Raw genomic sequence first — 16,534 nt, 5'->3', positions numbered from 1 at the left:
TTTTATCCCATTTTTTAAATAATTTAATTTTAATAATTTAATCATAGCTGGTTATATATAACTCATTGCCTATGCCTTTATTAAAATATGAGAACACAATCACTAAAATCATTAATTGCCTGAATCAAAAAAACTAATCCATTTTTTTAGGAGAAATTCCTGTATGTGTGCAAAACAATACATACTGAGAGAAAACATCACAGTTATGACTCTCCTCTAATTGCTTTTTCTTTTTTCTCAGGCTGTCTATCGTAGTGAATATCTGCACAATGTTAAAGGCAAAATGATTCCTACTGATAAAACAGTAGATTTGGAGCGGGCGTATCATGCAAACAAAATACAGAGTGAAGTAAGTATAAAACTTTTGGGTCCACATGGTTTCTGATATCCAAAAAAGAAAATTCTTTGAAAGTTAATGCCTGTCTTCAGCTTTTCAGATAAAGAAGCTAGATTTCACTGGTCTAAATGAAAGTGGGGAAATGTCCTCATTTAACCTACAAGTATGTGTTATAATGCAGACATAGGGGAAATCACTTGCCAGTTGCAAAGACAAGATTTCCTATGCAGCCAATAAATACTCTCAAATATTACACACAATTGTCACAAACTCTCTCTCTTCTGTTGCAGAATTTGTATCGCTGGGCTGGTGTGAATGCTCTGCCCACTGGATACAGCCTTCCCACAGACACTCCCAGCTTTCAGCATGCTAAACATGTCCAATACATTGGAAGTGATGTAAGTCATGTACTAAGCCCTTCCACAACATGAGTTGCAAGGGAATATTTGATGCCTGTCATCTGTAAGCACACAACTGTGACACTTATTTCTCAGATATGAGACTGCTTTTCAGAGAGCAACAAGAGTGGGATAGTTTCATGTGAATGCCTGAGCCAGAAACTGAAGGTGACCATGACATAGGCAGTGACCTCATCAGCTGGGGAGAGGTCCCACTATACCTGAATGGGGTGGGCAGAGCAGGGTGCTGGTAACACATTGTATCAACAGTCTCAGACAAGGGCAGGAGCCAGGGCCAAGGTCCACCCAGGGGGTTCCAGTCAGGAGCTATGGGAAACAGGGCAAAGATTGGAGACAAGCTACCTACCGCATAGGTCCAAGGTAAATTCAGGAGACAGGGCTGGAGCTAAGTTACTGGCAACTTAGGACCAATAATGTTTGCCTTAGCAGAATTTAAATGTTACCAAACCCCATAATTACCCAAAGTAATTACTATCAAAATACAAATTTTCTCAAGCAGATGCAAGTATCTTATTAGATGTAAGAGAAATTTAAAACATTATTAATGTTGGGTTGAATGATAAAGATGATGATGTGTATTTAACTCTGATATAGCTATATCTTGCTTGTCTCTAAAACTCTGACTCTTTATACTGCACAGATTCCTAGCAAAACTGCACTGTAAGTAGAATCATGATCAAATTTAGTTTCTGTATGTTTTGTTCCTTTTTCCACTTTATAGTTGAAATATAAAGAAGCCTATGAACACATGAAGGCTAAAGGCTATACTCTGGGTCCTAAAGATGTTGGGTTTGAAAATGTGAGGAAAGTGAATGAAGTCATTAATGAGGTATGGTAAATATATTTATTTGCTTATGTTGCATTTGTAGTGACCAAAATATGAGTAAGGAGAGTTGTAGGATCCCTGTTCTTCGAGGCTTTTAAGAGCTGTATAGGTAAATATCCATCAAGAAGGGTAAGGGATCATTGATCCAGGCTTGGAGTCAGGCTGTATGACTTTTTGAGGTATATTATAGCTCTAACTTTACATAATTCTGTAAAACTGTTACCACAATATAAAATCAGTTGCAGCCTTATTTTATTAACTGATCTGCTGCTACTTAATAAAAGTTGCATAGAAATTATTATATCTGTATGACACTGGGTCTCAATAGTTCTAGATTTTTATATATACACGCTCAGTTCTTTGATCGTTGGCTTTAATAGGATGAAAATTAAACATCAAAGGATTAAAGTGTCAGATTCTCTATGTATTAGAGATGGTGCTATCTAAAACAATTGTGGAAAATCTTTGCCTGTTAGGAAATAGTATGCTTGCTCCCTTTCCTCTAGTAGTTATGCAGTACCCAGCAAAACCTCCTTCCCTTATAAAAGAGGTCTTTGCCAAACTGCTTGCCATTTTAAGTTTTTAAAATGTAGAATGCTGTCTTCTTTGATACAGAGGTTGTACCGGGCAACATACCACAAGTACAAGGATAAGATTCATACCACTCCAGACACACCAGAAATCCGTCAAGTCAGAGCAACACAGGAAGCTGTCAGTGATGTATGTATCTTTTTAACATAACCAGAAGAGATCTAGAGTATTCAGCATGACCAAACATGAAATGCTGTTTTTCCTTTGTCTTTCAGCTGATCTACAAGTCAGATTTCTTTAAGATGCAGGGACACTTGATTTCCTTGCCATACACTCCTGAGGTGTTGCACTGCCGCTACGTTGGGGACATCACAAGTGATGTAAGCAACATCTTTTAAGATACCTGCTATTTGAATGCAGTACACCTAATGTTTTTATACTGAGAGTGGAATTTGTCTTCTATCATTTGTATTCTGTTCTGCAACAGATAAATGCTTTGTCACTGTGTTTAGAGACTGATTAAGGAAATTATCCCAAAAGTTAACTTTGGAGTTTTCTTTTTGTAATTGCCTCAGAATAAATACAAAGAAGATCTGAAGTGGTTGAAGGGCTTGGGCTGCTTCTTGTATGATACTCCTGATATGGTCCGTGCTCGTCAGCTGCGTAAGCTTTGGGTAAGGTTTTATTTCTGAGAACCGTGTATAACAACAATTGATTTATTCACACGCATGCTATGTACTTCCAGGAAGTTAAGTACATGAAAATGAGTAAAAACTTATGACAGAATTTCCTACCATAAAGCTAATTAGTTATTTCAAAGCACCGTTAGGTTACACTGTAAAATTTTCTTTACTACCAAGAATAATAAAAGCTTCCTAAATAATAGTGGTTTTCTTTTCCAGTCTAATTATGTATACACTGATACTGCAAAGAAGATGTGGGCTAAATGCAACTTAGTATTGGATACTCCTGGATACAGAGCTGTTCAGGAACTAAAAACTCATTTGAGTGAAGTAAGTTCTGTATTCTTTTTGCACATCTTTGTTAGCTATAATTAAGCTTGGCCCCTCCCACTGTGTTGTTTTTTTTTTTTAATATGTTAGGTGTTAATAATTGCAAAGCTGTGATTGTTCAGCTGCTGAATGACTGTATGCAACCAGAAATAATGCATGGACCTGTCTCTTTCCAGCTGGTTTATAGGGCTGCAGGCAAGGAGCTGAAGACAAAATACACTTCCATCCTTGATACACCTGACTTCTTGAGAGCCAAGCAAGGACAGAAAATACAGAGCCAGGTGAAAATTTTGTTCTGATTTAAAAAAAAAAAACAAACAACAAACCAAACCAAAACAGTCAGGGTATCCCTCTTAATATACTGTTAAAGTACAGCAAAATCTTTCCAGGCCATTTCAAAGCCATGTAGAATTACTAGAAAGGACATCTATAATGACAGTTGCTCATTGTTATGTGGCTATGCATTTTTGTGTTGACCATGTCTCTATAATGGACATGTTCAGCTTTGTTTATATGAAATAGAGCACTGAACTCTGGTTCAAATTCTCTAAACCTCTGACTTCATTAAAGGTATAAATATTTTTATTGATCTGCCTTTATTCATCATATTTTTTTCATTCATACTCTAGCTTGTTATCTGAATTCCTGGCTACAAATATTATGGAATTTGTAAAGTTGTAGAACAAAATGAAGATACTCATGACAGAAAAACAGACCTTACGGGTGCTTTTATTTAAACCTAGGTCTGCATGTAGGGCAGAGAGGTCATTAATGTCACATGTATCTGACTGCTTGGTTTGTAAGTATGTTACTGGCAGTTACAGAGCATCAAGAGTACTGCTAGAGAAAGGTGAACTGAGATAGCATGGAAAAGGGCACAGTATTTTTTCCTGGAATAAATTGTGTGGTCATGTACACATTGTGAATTTGCAGGCATTTTTCAGAGAGATAAGGTAAAACTTAGCTAAAATGTAATAGTTTTTTTTCTTCGTTTTTGTTTTTTTTTCTTGCTGCAGTACTTGTATGTGGAACTTGCCACAAAAGAGAGACCCCACCATCATGCTGATGGTCAGACACCAGCCTTTACGCATGCTAGGAATATAAAGGACATGGTCAGTGAGGTAAGATATCTGGATTTTGTTTTGTTTGGTAGCACTATGCTCAACTGTTTCAAAGTTCTAGTTCTAATTTCAAGGCTAAAATCTGTTTATCCTTCTGTCTATTATGCTTAAGTTCCACATTTCTTTTTTAAGTTGTGGTAAGACATTACGCTTTTTTAATATGTTTTAGTATTTTATAAGATACCTGCTTCTAAGTGCTTTTTCACAGAATCTGAGGTACACTGGCTGCAAGACCAGGAAGACCTAGAAGGAGCTGACCCGCTGAGCTTGTTTCCCAGAGTTTTGACCGAAAGGCTTTGCAAGAATAACTTTGTGCACTCAGTGTAGCGCCCCTGGGTGTTACTGTAACATCAGATTAGCAAATGCTTCTAATGTTAAAGATACATCTTTTTCCTTTTGCTGTCGTCCTTAGAAAAAGTATAAAACCCAGTATGAGAAGATGAAGGACAAATACACGCCTGTCCCTGACACACCAGTCTTGATCAGAGCCAAGAGAGCGTACCTGAATGCCAGTGATGTACGTAGTCCATGAACACTTCCACTGCTGGTTTGTTGTTTTTTTTCTTTAAAAAAAAAAAAACAAAACAGAAAAAGGATCAAAGGGGGACAATTGTGCACAGCATAGGCTATCTCACTGTGGGTCATCAACTAGGTCACCCCATTTGCATGTACATTTCCATTTGATATTACAGAGATTATTATGTTTTTACTTGATGTCACTGAAATGCTTTTGGTCATTTATTGTAATTATTTTTCATTTTCCGTTGCACTGCAATGTGGTTTACAAAAAGAAGGAATAGATTTAAAGTAATTTGCTTACACATAAAATCTCCAAATAGTGCAGATTGGATTGAAATGATTGATGCTGGAGCAAGGATAGAATGTCTTTTTGTGTTGAAAGTAAAGTTGCACATCACTGAGAATGTGCTCATTTTTTAATTTAGAAAATTTATCTGCACATTAGGTTACTAAGGTGAAACTGATCTTTCCTTCAAACGTGTAGTAATGGTCTGTGATTTAAGGCAATAGCTAAATGTATTCAACTCATTCATGAGATATTTGCTATGTATTTCAGACTGCATGTTGTATTCTGAAAGCGTATGTGCTAGGCTGGTGTTTTGTTCTAGTGATAAGTCTTACTGCTCTCTTAAGAGTGATTTTTAAATACTGCACAGGAGCATCCCAGTTCTTTCACATGCCTGAATTTCTCCTCCAAGAAAGTCTTTCTCCAAAATAGGATTCATAGGAAAGTAGGATTTTTATGCCAAAAATGGCACTTTCGCTGTTCCATGATACATGGATAATTTTTTTCTTGGTCTTCAGTCTGAAAGTGAAATGCATGAAGTGTTGCTTTAGATGTACTGACTCTTTTTCCTCAAATGTTCATCATAAATCTTGTTCAAATTACAATTGATAGTAGGCAATTGGAGCTTCTTAACAATATAATGTATTGTTTTCTATGTGATTTTTTCATACCAGTTGCGCTACAAAGAAACCTTTGAGAATACTAAGGGCAAATACCACACAGTGAAAGATGCTTTGAATATAGTCTATCATCGAAAGGTCACCGATGATATTAGCAGCGTATGTATCCAACATTCTCATTCCTAACTAGTTTTTGTCATTTAATAAGCTAGAATATGCCATTTATGCTATCATTCTATTTAGTTGTGGCAAATAATTATAAAATATGGTCAGCATTGTTAATACTGACTTCTTTTCTTCCTTGAAATATGCACTTGATTTGCCTTTGATATTAGAAAGGTGAATGTAAGTTAATCTCATTTCCACTGGTTTAGTTCTGGTATTTTATAAAAAGAATTGTCTTGAAATTGCATGGTCTGGAGTGTTCTCTTCGCAAATTGTTTTTCCTTCATTCTTCAATTTTCTTTGTAGGTGAAATATAAGGAAAATTACATGAGCCAGTTAGGAATTTGGAGATCGATCCCAGACCGACCAGAGCACTTCCATCATCGCATAGTCACGGATGCTATTAGTGATGTGAGTTCACTTACTTCTCAGATGAGAAATGTTGAAAGTTATAAGCAGGTTTCCAAAATGAAAGCCAACTCTTATTTCTTAAGAAAGAGAAGGCAGATGAAATTTTTTAAGTGTTTCACACTTTTACCAGGTGGATCTGTGAAATGAAGGAGCAAATCAGATGGCCCACCTGGTTTTGAAATTACCAGAATAGTCTTCATTTGTGTTTACTTAGGTTTGTTTGTTAACCCTTTATCAATTGTACATATCTGTGCATACACAGTAACTCTTTAATTATACAAGAACAAATGTTTTTTAATTCACACAGGAACTCCAGTAGCTAATGATAGGTTAGGAATGTGAATAATCTGAGTCCATCAGAAAAGTATGAGTAACTGTAACGTATTTTACAATGGAATAATTATGGATGTAGCTCTGTTTGCTGCACCTTGTGTTGAGGCGCCATTTCAGCATTGTTCAGCTGTAACTTGGTGCCGCTTAAACTGAATAATTTTGTTTCTTTTCTAAAGGTTAAGTACAAGGAAGACTTATCATGGCTCAGAGGCATTGGCTGTTATGTATGGAATACTCCAAGTTTTGTTCTGGCAGAGCAGAATAAGGTGCTCTACAGTGGGGTAAGTAAACAAAGTCCAAATTATTACTAAATGTTTTGTGATGTTTGCTTATATTGTAGATGTAATTTTTCACAGGAGAATCCACTTCTGACCTAGATGTTGATACGTTGTATTTATGGTAGAACTTAATATATAGCATCAAAAATTTCAGTAAATGAAAACAGTGGAAAAGAAAACAGAGGCAAAATGATCTTTTACTTACCCCCTCTGTTCTTTGCAAGGGTATCAGTTCCACAGTAATTTTTATAGTGATTCTAAGTCTAGCTTTAAAATGATGAGGACCTGAAATTCCCATTGCTTTCTTGATGTAATAGTTCCATTCTGCAAAATACTACATTTACAACTAATTTTTGTTTGTAGATATGTAAAACACACTTATGCGATAATTCTGCCATAGTTTTGCTGCAGGCTGTTTCTAAGTTGTACATTTTCATTGCTTTTCCCTTCTTTGGATTAACATTGGAATGGGGTTTTGTGTGTGGTTTTTTTGTGTTGTTTTTCTTCCAGTGTAAGTACAAGGAGATGTTTGAGAAGACTAAGTCTCATTTTAAGTATGTAGCTGATTCTCCAATTAATGAGCATTTTAAATACGCAACTCAGTTGAGGGATATGGTAAGTGTTGAACATTCTCATAATGTCTCATACTGACATAATAAGTGGGTATATGTCAATACCAAGCTAAAGGTTGATATTCCTTATGAACTTTTATATAAAATATATTCAGGCTTAAGGATGTTTTAAGGTCAGACTAAATCCATAAAAGACAAGATTGTTCTTAGTGTCTGTCTGTTAGGACAGGGCAGGTTTACAGTCCCTAAAAAGTGAAATCCTAACCCCTGTTCCATTATTTTGTCATTGCAAAGAAACTTCTCCTTTGCTGACAGGTAAATGAATGGTAATGTAAATAATGCTGCTTGCCTAGTAACACTGATTGTCGTGAAAAAGATGTAGAGAGAATTACAACTTCTTTTCTGAAACATTGTAAAAAACCACTTCATTAGTGTTGGGAAGATGATAATATTATGCCTTAAGTTACCACATCTCTCATTTCAGATATTTTACCTTGAATTCTCCCACTCTACTACTTACTTTTGCTTACTTTTCTCCTGCAGTGCTAAAGAAACAATAAACACAACATAGTAGCAAAAGGGGTTAATGAGTCCCCCTGTGTTTAACATCAGCAATGGCGTTTCTAGGAGTAGTGTGGTACTCCCACAGGGCAAAGCCCATTGAAAAGCATGGTGTTCTACATGAATTCTCATCAGCTTGGAGCTGGCATACCATACCAGACTCTGATACTTTTTGTTAAAGCAGTGTATAATTAGACTCTCGCATCTTGAGATGTGATCTTGATACATTATTCTTTTTCACCAAATATTATGTTAAATTGTTTACCTGTCAGTGAATGCATTACAGTATACCTGTTCTAGGTAAGAAAAACTGTTTCACAACAGATACCATTCCAGTACCATTGCTATACTTTCATACTCAATTTGGTAAGCAGTGAAGTGGAGTTTCTTATGGAAGATTGTTAGTATTCAGTTTTTCCTTATTTGCTCTACCAAACAATAAGGAAATTTAATATAAAAAACATAAATGAGTAAAATTTTAGCAATGAGGGGCTCCATAAATTGAGAGGAACTTACCTTAATGTCTTCTGTTATATAGTGATGTTTTTTGTGATGAGGGATTACAGGTTTTTCTTACAAAATGTCTGATGATAGTATAACATTGTATTTTACTCTTTCATCTCATTGTGTTCTCTTTGTACTCGAATCAAGAATCTAGTTCCATACAGGGTTGCTTCTGCAATTATTTTTCCTGAAAAAGTAAGTCATAAAATGGCTTACTGAAGAGTGGCAGTGATAGAATACAGGTATCCTTAAATTGTAGATTAGGCCTTCCAGTGGAAATTCAGAAATGCATGTACTATTTGCAGATATTTCCTCTTTTTGTTGTTGGGTTTGTTTTATATACATATATATATTTCTCTTTTGGATATGAACTTCAATTGCGGCCTTTAAATAGTTCATATAAAGAGATTTCAATGGTTAGAACTGTAATCTCTTTGGGTCTTCACTTCTGATTTGTTACAATGTATTATATTGTTCTGAGCAGAAGTTATATAAAGCTGCCTATGAGAAGCTCAAGGATAAGTACAGTGTTATTGTGGATGATCCTAAGAACCTCCTGGCCAAGTGGGCGACTACATTGAGCAGTCAGGTACTGTAGGAGCACTAGCCAGTGCTACCATAATGTGCCAGGTTCACTCACAGCTGCTCTGTGTGGTATGTCTATAGCTAGCAGTATCATAGGCTTCACCTGTGATGTTGTGATGTTTTAGTTAATTTGAACAGACAATCTTTGTTTGCTACCCAAAAAGAATTAATACTTTTTGAGTGAGATAATTTCTACTGTATGTACTTTGATATGTTGTGCATCAATTGACGTCAGGAATGTAATGCCTCTTTAAAGTCATAGAAGAGGTTTTAAAAAACAAATACACTATTGTGCATCTATTTTTTATTACCTCTCTTTTAATGACTTTCACAAGCATTATCTCCTTACTCATATCTAGATGAAGAAACAGTGACATATTTGGCTTTTGAGTGCCCTCACATTAATCTAAAATTTACTCTTTTCTCCCCAGAATAACTTTTGTAATTTCCTTAATGGGATAGTATGCAAATCTTTTAATATATACTCTTGACATTAATTACATAGATGTAAGTTGTATGCACCTCTGTAGTACATACATATATACAGAACCTTGCCTAACTCTCTCCACTCTCGAGGTGTCTGGGATCTAGAGCTTTGTTGCTGTTTATGGTGTTCACAAGTCTCTCTTGTGCTTTATTGCCATTTGCACTCTGCCTGACCTGCATGTTCATCTGGATTGATTTCATGTGTTGTTTGTATGTAATTATATACAGATTTATGTTTTGTCTGTCACAGTCCTGTTTCAAAAGCATGGTTTTATTTTTTGATGCAAGATAGAGCATAAAAGTTCTTTATTAAAAATGTGTTCTACCATCTTCCACCTGCCATCAGGCTGTCTATGATGCATTTCCATTCTCGCTGTACAGTTTGTTCTCACTGAATTCTGCAAAAACAGGTTTGGAGTCCTGAGTAGCCCAAGATGATATTTAAGCAAGACATTATCAAGACAAAAATCCTGTTACTGAAGCCTTTAAAATATCCTGGCATTTAGTGAACGTTTTAATCTTCTGTTTTGTAAGATGTTTTACATGTCTCCTCATTCTAATTAATATTTTAAAATGAGATATTGCCCAATTATGAATTTTAAACGTCAGTGGTCTGCTGAGATTGCTTTTTTGGCTCAATCCTGGAGATACAGAATAGAAGTGAAGCAGCTTGAAATAAACATAAAATTAATCACATGGATAGATAAGCAGCCTCTTAAGGAAATAAGGGGTTTGCAAAAGTCAAGTTATTTTGCATATTCAGCTTTCATTGGCTTTGGTGGAAGGATTTTGCAATTTTGTGTGTGAATATAAATGTGTCTCCTGAAGATGTTTTGTCTTGTTTTGTGTGGTTAACATACAATCTTTCCCAATCACCAGGTTCAATACAAAAAGGACTATGAAAAGAAGAAAGACAAGTACACTATGGTTGTAGATACTCCAGAACACTTAAGGACTACAAAAGTCAACAAACAGATTAGTGATGTAAGTGTGGTCCATCCCTCTCAAGAATACCTCCTTCTCTCATACCTTTGAAGAGGGATAATTAACAAGATGGCATTTACAGTAGTCCATTATCAGATGTTTCTCATCTTAGTTGTTTTCAATCTTGATGAAAAGACTGACAATAAGTAATATAATCTATAATTAATGTCTTCAGATTATTTATAAACTGGAATACAACAAAGCGAAGCCAAGAGGCTATACTACAATCCATGATACACCTATGTTACTGCATGTGCGCAAGGTGAAGGACAGAATAAGTGATGTAAGTAAATCATCTGTGTCTGTGGTGTCAAAAAGACACATAATTAACTTTTTACTTTGATCTGAAATGTTTATAACTCATAAGTAACAATGTAATTAAAAAATAGCTTCTTGTTAGAGTGTAGTGAAAGCTGTCAATGCTTTTTCAAAATACACAGCAGAATATGAAAGTATTCAGGAAGTTTTTCATGTAATGTTCTTCTGTGGATCTTCAAACATTTTTGATGGGGTAGAACAGTCCTCACTAGTAATAAAAGCCATGAGCTAGAGCTGGTGTCTAATTAAAGCATGGCTTCAGGGAGTTTGTTTCTGAGTTTTCTTCCTCTATTGGCCAGTGGCTTTTGCAGAGCCTTGTATAACGTTCTTAATACATTACTGTGTTTATTCATTTCTTCTATGGATACTATGGGTATGTAAGGTAAATATTCTGATCTGAAATAAATGTGTGTTTTGATTATGGGGCAGTGGAAGGCTAAGAAGAGAGAGAAAGGAAGATGAAGTGGAGAGAATATCACAGGATTTGGGAGTCCTGGTCCTAAATCCTCCTGCTACCCAGGCTTTCTCTCTGACATTTGTGGTGTTGTTTCTTGGATATCTGTAACTAAAATGAGGATACTAGCAATACTGTAACTCAATATAGTACCATGAGAATATATACTACAATAAGCATGAAAGTTATTCACATGCCTCATGGATAATCTATATAATGAGTCAATCTAGGAGGAAAAATAGCATGTTGTCCAGCTACTAAGGTGGATCAATAAGAGACAAAGGTGTCCAAAAGTGATCTGTGAATTGACATACGTTTTTTTTGTTCCAAACCGAATGCTGAATTTGATATTCTGTACAGGAGTTTTTAAAAAGCAGTGATTGTGCCTATCAGAAGATAAGTTTTTTTAAAGCATTTCTATTAGGTGCCAAAAACTAGAAAAGGGCAGAATTACTGTTCATGTGCAGGTTTTGCCAAATCTGTGTGCTTCATAGTGAGTTATACCTCCTACAGTTTCTATTAAGAGAGAACTGCAGCTGAAGAGGACCCTTCTTTCATGCAAATGGTTCATACTAAGTTGTACTGTTATAATTTCTTTTTCTTTTGTTAGGATTTTATCTTATCATGAGCAGTTTTTAGTATTATGTTTGTCATATTCTGATGCTTTTCTTGATTATGATATTATGTTTGTGGCATTTTTTGTCTTTTTTTAGCTGAAATACAAAGAAATGTATGAGAGGAATAAATCTCACTGCAATGTCATAGCGGATTCAGTTCATATCAAGACTCCCAGGCATGCTTACAAGCTAAACAGCAATGTGAGTTCAGCTTTATTAATACTTTTATTTTGGGTAGTGTTTGATACTGGCAACGGAGACCATAAGAAATTATTTTCAGTTCTGTTGAATTTTTTTGAGCTTGGACATTGCTTCTAATTCTTAAGCTGCTTGAATAAAATACGTTTTATTTTATTTCATTTCATACTAAAGGGTGCACTCATTCAAGTTGTTCCTTGAGGTCACTTGAGGTCTTTGTCACACATCCATTGTTCTCCTGACAGACTTAACTGTCCCAGAAATTCTCTGTGATCTTGTTTTGTAGACTAAGTAAGCTCTTCATGGGAAGCTCTCCAATGTTTTCCATTATTGATGGCCCAACATCCACTTCAGTAGGCAAGGAACTGAAAACACTAGCTTTCTTCAAAGTCTTGACATCTTTTCAGTCGTTCATATTCCTTTCTTGACTTCACAGTGGAAAAACTGGGGTAAATGGACTCCCCCTAGATTGCAAATGATTCAGAGGAAAGCCTTAGTTTGATGTAGATGCACTCCCTTACCTCTTCTCTCTTTAATTGGTACAGAGTGAAAGAGAATTTGCATCTGTATGAATGTCATGTGTAAGTACACAACTTCCAATTAACTTCCTTTTTTCTTGTTGTTTCACTATAAACAGCTGGATTATAAAAAGAAATATGAAGCAGCCAAGGCTCATTGGCACTGGATTGCTGATAGGCCTGACTTTGTTCAAGCAGCCAAGTCGTCTCTGCAACAGAGCGATGTAAGAAAATCAGAACAAACCGAATACTCCCTTTCTCCACATTTCTCATGTCCATAATAATAATAATAGTAGAAGATTTGAGACTCTGCTTTATGTTTTATTTTTTCTTCCTGCAGTATGAGTACAAACTGGACCGGGAAATCCTAAAGGGATGTAAACTCTCTGTCACAGATGATAAAAACACAGTATTGGCCTTAAATAATGCCATCTTGGCGAGTGATGTAAGTACTTGAAACACTGGTTTTTGTTCTACTAGAACTTTACCTACTATCTGAACTACTTTATTGGAAATATGATTGGCTTAAGAATGAAGCTTTGAGAAGTTGTTTTTAGTCTCACTTCATTATTTGATTTGATTTATTTCATTCACAATTTGGCAAAATCTGAAAAAATTTGGTCTTGTAAATGTCACTGGCCTAGTTCATGAATTAAATAAGCACTCAAAGTTAGCATTGCCTGAACACTCTAGACCTCTGGCAGATCTGCATTCCTGTTATTTAAATGCAAATACTGTGAAGAAAACAAGAAAAGCTGCAAGTGTAACTTGTGCATAACACAAAGTATCTGTAATAATTCCTAACAATATATGAACAGTCAATATTCAGTATATTAATATTAATAAAATTCTAAGGGAGAACTATAGGAATATATAGACTGGAATGAATTTATCCTGGAAAACATAAAAATATGGGATTTTCTGCAAATGTTTGCACTAACAAGCAGGCACAACTATCAGAATTTCTTTTTCAATTGCCAGAAGACAAAATGCACATTGCTTAAAATGATACCTTTTCTTCTCACTAGATAAAATACAAAGAGAAGCACAACAAAGCTCGAGGGTCATACCTTGTGGTTCCAGATACACCTCAGATCCTCCTGGCTAAGAATGTCAGCTCTCTTGTATCTGAGGTAAAATATCAGGGAGTTGTTATTTGTTCATATTAGGTATATCCTTTTAATATGGGGGGCAGGAGAGCAGGACTTGCAGTGTTGTGGGGTTTTTTTACTTATTTTTATTCTGTGCTTTCAGAACAAATACAAAGAACACAGCAAGAAGCAGCTTCCACACGGGTCTTACACAACCCTGCCAGAGACACGAGACACTGCTCATGTGAAAGAGGTGACCAAGAATGTCAGTGAGGTAAGTAACTACTGTGATAACAATTTGTGGTGAGATTATTACCTGCTGCCTGTAAATGATTAGACACTTGCATGATTTAGTATGCATGCAGTACATTCAGAGTCTCATCATAAAATGCCAAGGAGTCAGAAAAGGTTAATTCTGACTAGAATGAGGTTTTAACTTCAGAGGTAAACACATTTATTGGGTTTCTGTTGAAATACTCTGGAGGAAAGTAGTGGGTTGGATTTTATTTTTCATAGGACAGAGTTTATGTACAAATCATTATCTCCAAATAGCAAACCTTTGTAGTCTACAGTGCAAATTATGACCAACATAAAAGAAGCTGAGGACCATACATTTTGAGACTTGAGGAGGCTGTATTTTGTCTGTCTTAACAATTTCAGTGTGTTTATTTCCAAGTTTTAGTAGCATTTACCTCCATGTGAAATTAAAAAAATCATACCTGACTCTTTTTATTCTTAACAGACAAACTATAAAAAGAAGTTTGTGAAGGAGAAAGGCAAATCTAATTATTCTGTCATGCTGGAGCCTCCTGAAGTGAAACATGCCATGGAAGTTGCTAAAAAACAGAGTACAGTAAGTTTGTCTTGTCTTTTCATAAATTAAGTAGTGTGTGTAAGAAAATTCAGTCAACATCAGCTGGCAAATCTGAAGTTCACATACTCCTGATGTCCTTCCAGCCTCCACGTTCAGGGGTAATTTTGACAGATAATGGTGCAACTATTTACAAATCTAAAATTGCACTGAAATAAAGGATTTCTTCTCAAATCATATTTCTACTTAATCCCATGGTAGTATTTAAAATGATCAAGTGCAAATCACATCTGGTATTTTTTATTCCTTCAGACAGAATTGTGTTTGCTTAATTCTTTGTTTCTAGGCAGCTTGCAAAAAAGTTTCCAAAATCCATTCCTTGTGAAATTATTTAAAACTAAACAAACCACAAACATACAAACCCCATGCACTTTACTAGCAACATTGCTATGTCCTTAATAGATATATTCCTCATGAGCAAGCCTCAGTAATTTTCTTTCCTCTTTCTATCATTATGGATTAGATTGAATACAAGAAAGATGCCAAGTCAAAGCTCCACTATACACCTATTGCAGATCGACCAGATATTAAGAAAGCAACTCAGGCTGCCAAGTTAATTAGTGATGTAAGTGATTTTTAAGTCTTCTGTATAATTTCTTATCAGTAATTTTACTGCTAAAACCAGTGTCAGTGAAATAATTAAAAGAGAATGTCATCAGGACTAAACTACTTTTTTTCTTTGTTAGATTGAATATAAAAAACGTGGAGAAGCTGGCATTGGTGTAAGCATGCTAGGACGTCCAGATATTGAACTGGCAAAGGAGGTGTCCAAGCTAACTAGCCAGGTAATAATAAAAAGTTAGTTAAAATTTGAAGCAATGAGAGAAATGTGACATGGTATTAATTTACAGAGTAATGTTAATATTATAGCTGAAATTATTTCTAAGTTAGGGAATAAAGGAGTATTCCAAAGGGAATAAGCTAAACAAAAAATTGAATTCCAATACAAAATATTTCTTTGTTAAATAAATTTTTCTACTGACTTAGCAAATATTAGTAATAGAGTTATAGAATCTCCTTAAAATGGTACCATGACAAGGTCTTAAATACTAAAGCTGAAGTGTTAGCCATGTTATCTTTGTTTTTTAGTTCTTCTGTTTATTGGCTTTAGAAGAATCAGCCTTTTCCCTAACTCTTATTATCCATCCTTTATAAGATGGACATTAACCTTCATTCTTTCTACTTTGTGCCTTTAAAAGAATCTTCTGGCTTCTGAAGTTAATACATTACATTAACAGGAGCTTGCTCACTTCTGTACAATAGTCATGTTCTCCAGACAGTCCAAAGTACATGCTTGTTATTTTTTGTGACAATTTTTTCTGCCAGGACTTCAGTTCAACTTGGTTCTTTCTCAGCACTTCATGTTTTAATCCTGTAATTGTTTGCATTTCTGATCTTGCTTTCTTGCTACACATTATAGGCAGAATACCTCAAACGACATATGAGAGGGCATGGAGCTGCATCTTATGATACCCCATGGATGAGAACCTTTAAGAAAGCTAATATGCTAAGTAGTCATGTAAGATCATTTTAAATGACAGATCTGGGACTGCCATTTTTACACATCTGTCTCTTGCTTGCATATTATCTTACAATTCCAACTTGTTAAAGGGTTTATGATGCACCAGTTGAATGGATCTTTTTGCGTCAAAGGTGTTGAATGTAGCAGAACTTGTGAGACTGCTTGGTTAGGTAAAACCTTTTGGTTTTCCCTCTGGAATGTTGGATAATGAACAGGAATTCTGTGGGTGAGGAATTTGCCTGTTTCAGAAACACCACATGAAGCTTGAGACATTATTATGCCCTTTGTAATTGTTTAGGAACTTCCAGTAATTTTAATGGAATTTTCTGATGCACTTGTGGAATGTTAAAACTCACCTTTTTCACCCTCAAAACCACTAAAAACAGACTTATAA

At 35.4% G+C, this 16,534-nt stretch overlaps 1 protein-coding gene across 1 annotated transcript in view; it reads left to right on the top strand.

The window, feature by feature from the left end:
- NEB (nebulin) overlaps positions 1-16,534 on the top strand; it is a 124,027-nt gene that overhangs the window by 78,534 nt on the left and 28,959 nt on the right. The window contains exons 87-111 of the mRNA XM_061363750.1: positions 242-349; positions 628-735; positions 1,478-1,585; positions 2,198-2,302; positions 2,389-2,493; positions 2,689-2,787; positions 3,016-3,126; positions 3,303-3,407; positions 4,143-4,247; positions 4,660-4,764; positions 5,727-5,831; positions 6,144-6,248; positions 6,758-6,862; positions 7,370-7,474; positions 8,981-9,085; positions 10,447-10,551; positions 10,727-10,834; positions 12,037-12,141; positions 12,776-12,880; positions 12,997-13,101; positions 13,685-13,789; positions 13,911-14,021; positions 14,490-14,600; positions 15,082-15,183; positions 15,305-15,403. Of these exons, the coding sequence (XP_061219734.1) occupies positions 242-349; positions 628-735; positions 1,478-1,585; positions 2,198-2,302; positions 2,389-2,493; positions 2,689-2,787; positions 3,016-3,126; positions 3,303-3,407; positions 4,143-4,247; positions 4,660-4,764; positions 5,727-5,831; positions 6,144-6,248; positions 6,758-6,862; positions 7,370-7,474; positions 8,981-9,085; positions 10,447-10,551; positions 10,727-10,834; positions 12,037-12,141; positions 12,776-12,880; positions 12,997-13,101; positions 13,685-13,789; positions 13,911-14,021; positions 14,490-14,600; positions 15,082-15,183; positions 15,305-15,403 (2,640 nt within the window). The remainder of the gene's footprint in view (positions 1-241; positions 350-627; positions 736-1,477; positions 1,586-2,197; positions 2,303-2,388; positions 2,494-2,688; positions 2,788-3,015; positions 3,127-3,302; positions 3,408-4,142; positions 4,248-4,659; positions 4,765-5,726; positions 5,832-6,143; positions 6,249-6,757; positions 6,863-7,369; positions 7,475-8,980; positions 9,086-10,446; positions 10,552-10,726; positions 10,835-12,036; positions 12,142-12,775; positions 12,881-12,996; positions 13,102-13,684; positions 13,790-13,910; positions 14,022-14,489; positions 14,601-15,081; positions 15,184-15,304; positions 15,404-16,534) is intronic.

Source organism: Neopsephotus bourkii, unplaced genomic scaffold, assembly GCF_033783945.1.
Source record: "Neopsephotus bourkii isolate Nb327-2 ecotype Australia unplaced genomic scaffold, CSIRO-AGI_Nbou_v1 NB_1181, whole genome shotgun sequence".
Lineage (NCBI taxonomy): Eukaryota > Metazoa > Chordata > Aves > Psittaciformes > Psittacidae > Neopsephotus > Neopsephotus bourkii.
This window is presented reverse-complemented; position numbering and strand designations above follow the sequence as displayed.